The sequence below is a fragment of the Lactuca virosa genome, chromosome 5 (assembly GCF_052849685.1).
Source record: "Lactuca virosa cultivar CGN04683 chromosome 5, Lactuca_virosa_CGN04683_v6, whole genome shotgun sequence".
NCBI classification, from domain to species: Eukaryota; Viridiplantae; Streptophyta; class Magnoliopsida; order Asterales; family Asteraceae; genus Lactuca; species Lactuca virosa.
In genome coordinates, this window is record NC_136430.1 from 143,234,034 (window position 1) to 143,238,371 (window position 4,338).

The window sequence follows — 4,338 nt, forward strand, 5'->3', positions numbered from 1 at the left end:
CCCAAAATAACAATCCATGACCCATCTTCACAAGCCCACTTCATCCAAGCCTTCAACTTTTTAAGCCCAAATCTCATTTGATGAATCGGTAAAGCCCAATAACGCCTCGAAAACCCACAAAGTCCATTTCCAAGCTAATTCATAACCGCAACAAGCTCCAAAACCCTACAAAATACCTCATGCAAAATAGAAAGTCCCCGATACGATCCATAATAAAGAAAATAAATAAAATACAATGCAATACTAAATAAAAAGACCTAAAAAATCTAATATAAACTAATAAAAAGAAGGAAATAAAATAAACTATCAACGAACCCCTATGATTTATCTTGAATATGCAAAAGCTTGAAATAGAACCTGAGATAAAAATTCAAGAACAAAATGTTACTGATGGAGGAAAGCAAAATTACATGTGTACAACATTTCGTCAAACCTAGCATTACAAGGTTTATGCTTACCATATTCTTTACGTAGCTCATGTGGTTGGGTGTAGCGTGGACGTAACGATCACAATGTGAGCACCATTTTCCGCGACCCACCATTGAATTAGTTGAACTATGTTGCCAGACGACGATAAGAACAAACGATTGAAGAAGAGGGGATGGTCAAAATGTTTTCTTGGGGAAAAAGATAGAGTGTCAAAGTCAGTGTCTGAAACTAAACCCCGCCACCTTAATGGTTAACACTATTTAGTTAAATGTTCAGAAAAGGTCCTTTACGGTAAAATGACATAAATACCCTCATGTGCAAGTCATGTTGGAATGGACGAACATCCAACTCGAGGACCAAACGCGTGCAACTTATCGTCCGTAGGTACTATTTGAGGGAAAAAAGTACCGTAGCGACTACTTTAAGGAAAAAACCAAAACCTAAAGGACCATTCGTGTAATTTGTACTTTAGTCAAAATAAAAGTAATACACAAAATCACAAATGATTATTTCTTGGATTTTCAGTTAACTGAAATTAATAATCAATTAAAAAAACAAGGTAAGTGTTCGTGAGTCGTGACAGATGAAGCGTTGATTTTGAAAAAGAGTAGGATGGGCCAAACCGAGCTTATATAAGCCAATGCCATATGCCCATATGCTTCACTACTACAACACAAATTACAACTTGCTATTTACTAATTAATGCATCCCCCAGCAAAAGCCATGGATTTCAGTTTCACGTTACTTTTCGTTCTGATCTCAACCATCGCCACCACCGCTGCTGCATCTCCAAACATTTACATCCACATGCTGAAGCCACACTACGGATCCAGCGGCCACAAGCATTCCGACCTCAACTGCTTGAGCTGGCGGCTGGCAGTGGAGACCAACAACCTGCAGAACTGGACCCAAGTTCCCCACGCATGCAAAGACTATGTCGGTCATTACATGCTTGGAAAACAATACCGTCGGGATGTTGATCTGGTCGCCGCCGAAGCCTATAAGTATGCCAAAGGCCTCAACCTCACCGGAGATGGAAATGACGTTTGGGTCTTCGACATTGATGAAACTACACTATCTAATCTCCCGTATTACGCTCGTGACACAGTTGCTTTCGGGTAATCAAAACAACTAACCAAAATCATCGTATCCTTAATTTATCGTGTTTTTATATCTGTTTTTGATGCTTTTTGACTAGGGCAATGCCGTTGAACGAGACAGCGTTCAACGCTTGGGTGGAGGAAGCATCTTCATTGGCAATACCGGGGTCTCTTAAACTGTACAAAGAGTTAATAAAATTAGGGTTCAAGATTGTGTTTCTCACCGGAGCCGACGAGATTCACAGGGAAGCCCGTATAAAAAATCTGAAAGCAGTTGGTTATAAGACGTGGGAAAAGCTAATACTGAGGTGACTCGATATATCGTTAGATAAAAACATCATTTAAATCGATCGATATTTGGTTATAAATCAATTGTAATATATGCAGAGGAGCTGGGGATGGAAGCGGAGTGGTGTACAAATCGAAGAAAAGGAAAGAGTTGGAGGAGGAGGGTGGATACAAGATTCGTGGGAATATGGGCGATCAATGGAGCGATTTACTTGGAAGCAACGCCGGTGATCGCACGTTTAAAGTTCCCGATCCTATGTACTACATTGGTTAAGAAGCCAAATGTTTGAAGACTATCAACCAAACTCCGTTTTAATATTAATTTGCTTAATTTCCTAGGTTTCTAATAATTCTTTCGAATATGAAAATTATCATATTTCATATTTCGAAGTTTCGTAGGTTTGTTGACGGAGAAGTTGATATTTTAAATAAAAGATTATGTATGTTTGACTTGTTTAATAGAATAGTGTTAAATAAACAGTGTGTTCTCATTTCATTCCAAAGTGATATATACATAATTTAATTATGGATCAAAATATAGAAAATATCCGGCAAAATAGATTAAAGTCAAACTTTTAAACCACAATCGGTTGGGTTTATTGTTAGGATCGAGACACTTAACACACGATTCTAAACATACACACAGCTCACGAAAAACAAGAACACAAGGATGAACACGAGGGATTTAACGTGGTTCGGTCCTTCTCTGACCTACGTCCACCGGTAACTAGGAATTTATATTTCTTGGTGCTAATCTGCACTCTTTCTGTGTTACTCTAGATACAAGTTTTACAAATACAGATGAATCTCTTATATAGAGATGGAAATCAGAAGTAGTCAAAAAAATACAACCGGGTCTTCAGCCAACCTTTGAAAAAACTTCACATTCAACAATTGTGGCTTCACATTCAACAATTGTGGCTTCACATTCAACAATCTCCCACTTGAAGCCACAGAACAATCTTCACCTGTACTTCAACTGTGCATCTGTATTTTAAAAAATTTGATCTTAACTCCTTCCTAGTTACCCGGCCTTCTCTTCAATTTACCTGTTCTCTGTCTCCACCGGCTCCCACTGAAATGAACTGCCCGATCCTGGAACATCCTGAGAACAAACGACACTCTCCATGTGAAGCAGATAATCTGGAGAGACTTTTACAGATGGAATACTGGTTCTCTTAACCCACTGTGTTCTGGGTATTCTAGCTGAAACAAAGCCCATGCTCCCACTGCTATGAATGCCCTTGACTGGTTTTTCTGAACCGTTCCAAACACGTTCAACCTGAATCTGATCTGTGACTCTGGGTTTGCCATCTGCAAAGCAAACCTTCTTCTGTCCACGAGACTCTATGAACCGGATTTTGTTTTTCTTCTGAACTGGGACGGTTACTCCCTCAGACGGTAAACTGACCATATATAATGAACCCCTCTTATGTCCACGAGCTATCACAAGATTTCCTTTGACAACCTTCCACTGCCCATTCCTGAACTTAACCTCGTGTCCCTGTTCATCCAACTGCCCAACAGAAATCAACTGTTTCTTCAGACTTGGAATTACCCGGACATCCTTCAAAGTCCATGGACCGACTGGAGTCTTCAGATCTAAGTCACCTATGCTCGTCACATCAAGAACCTCATCGTTCGCCAGTCTTACCTTACCAAAATCCCCTTCTTTCAGATTCCGCAGTGCTTCACGGATGTGGGTAGCGTGAAATGAAGCACCCGAATCCATAACCCAGGAATCCACATTGCTCTCCACACTACAGATCAAAACATCATCATCTGAATGGTCTACTGCAACGTTAACTTCTTTCTTGTCTTTTGGACATTGATTCCTGAAATGTCCAACCTCTTTACAGTTCCAACAAGTCACATCATTTCGAGTCCTCGACTGACTCCTTCTCCTGTTCCCGCTCCCACTACCTCTGTTATTTCTTCTACCTCTGACCGCATTCAATTGTTTACTTGATGATTCCCCGAAATTTCTTCGTCTGACGTCTTCGCCTAGAATTAAATCCCGAATTCCCTCAAAAGTGAGCTCTTTCGATCCTGCGGAACTAGTAACGGCTGTAACTGTTCCGGACCAACTGTCAGGTAATGATGATAACAGTAGTAAAGCTTGAACTTCGTCCTCAAATTTTATTCCCACTGACCCAAGTCTGGAAAAAATCGAGTTCAAATTGTTGATGTGTACTGTAACTGAACTTCCTTCCCTCATCCTCGTGTTGACTAGTTCCCGAATCAGGAAGACTTTATTTGCTGCCGACGGCTTCTCGTACATATTAGACAATGCCTCTATGATTCCCTTTGCCGAGGTCTCCTTCAAAATATTGAAGGAAACATCCTTTGACAACGTCAGTCTAATAAATGCCTTGGCCTTCTTATCCAAAGTCTCCCAGTTTGCCTGTGTCATCGCCTCCGGTTTTTCACCTAAAACTGCGTCCAAGTCTTTCTGTACGAGCAAATCTTCAATTTGCATCTTTCACCAACCAAAATCTTTCCCATCAAACTTCTCAATCTG

General features: G+C 40.4%; 1 protein-coding gene across 1 annotated transcript; it reads left to right on the top strand.

The window, feature by feature from the left end:
- The first annotated feature begins 1,105 nt into the window (after positions 1-1,105).
- On the top strand, positions 1,106-2,295 carry LOC145115999 (acid phosphatase 1-like). Its single transcript, XM_079052365.1, has 3 exons — positions 1,106-1,547; positions 1,628-1,837; positions 1,917-2,295. Exons 1-3 carry the CDS (start codon positions 1,132-1,134, stop codon positions 2,089-2,091), a joined length of 801 nt encoding a protein of 266 aa, XP_078908491.1. The 5' UTR covers positions 1,106-1,131; the 3' UTR covers positions 2,092-2,295.
- Positions 2,296-4,338: the final 2,043 nt, after the last annotated feature.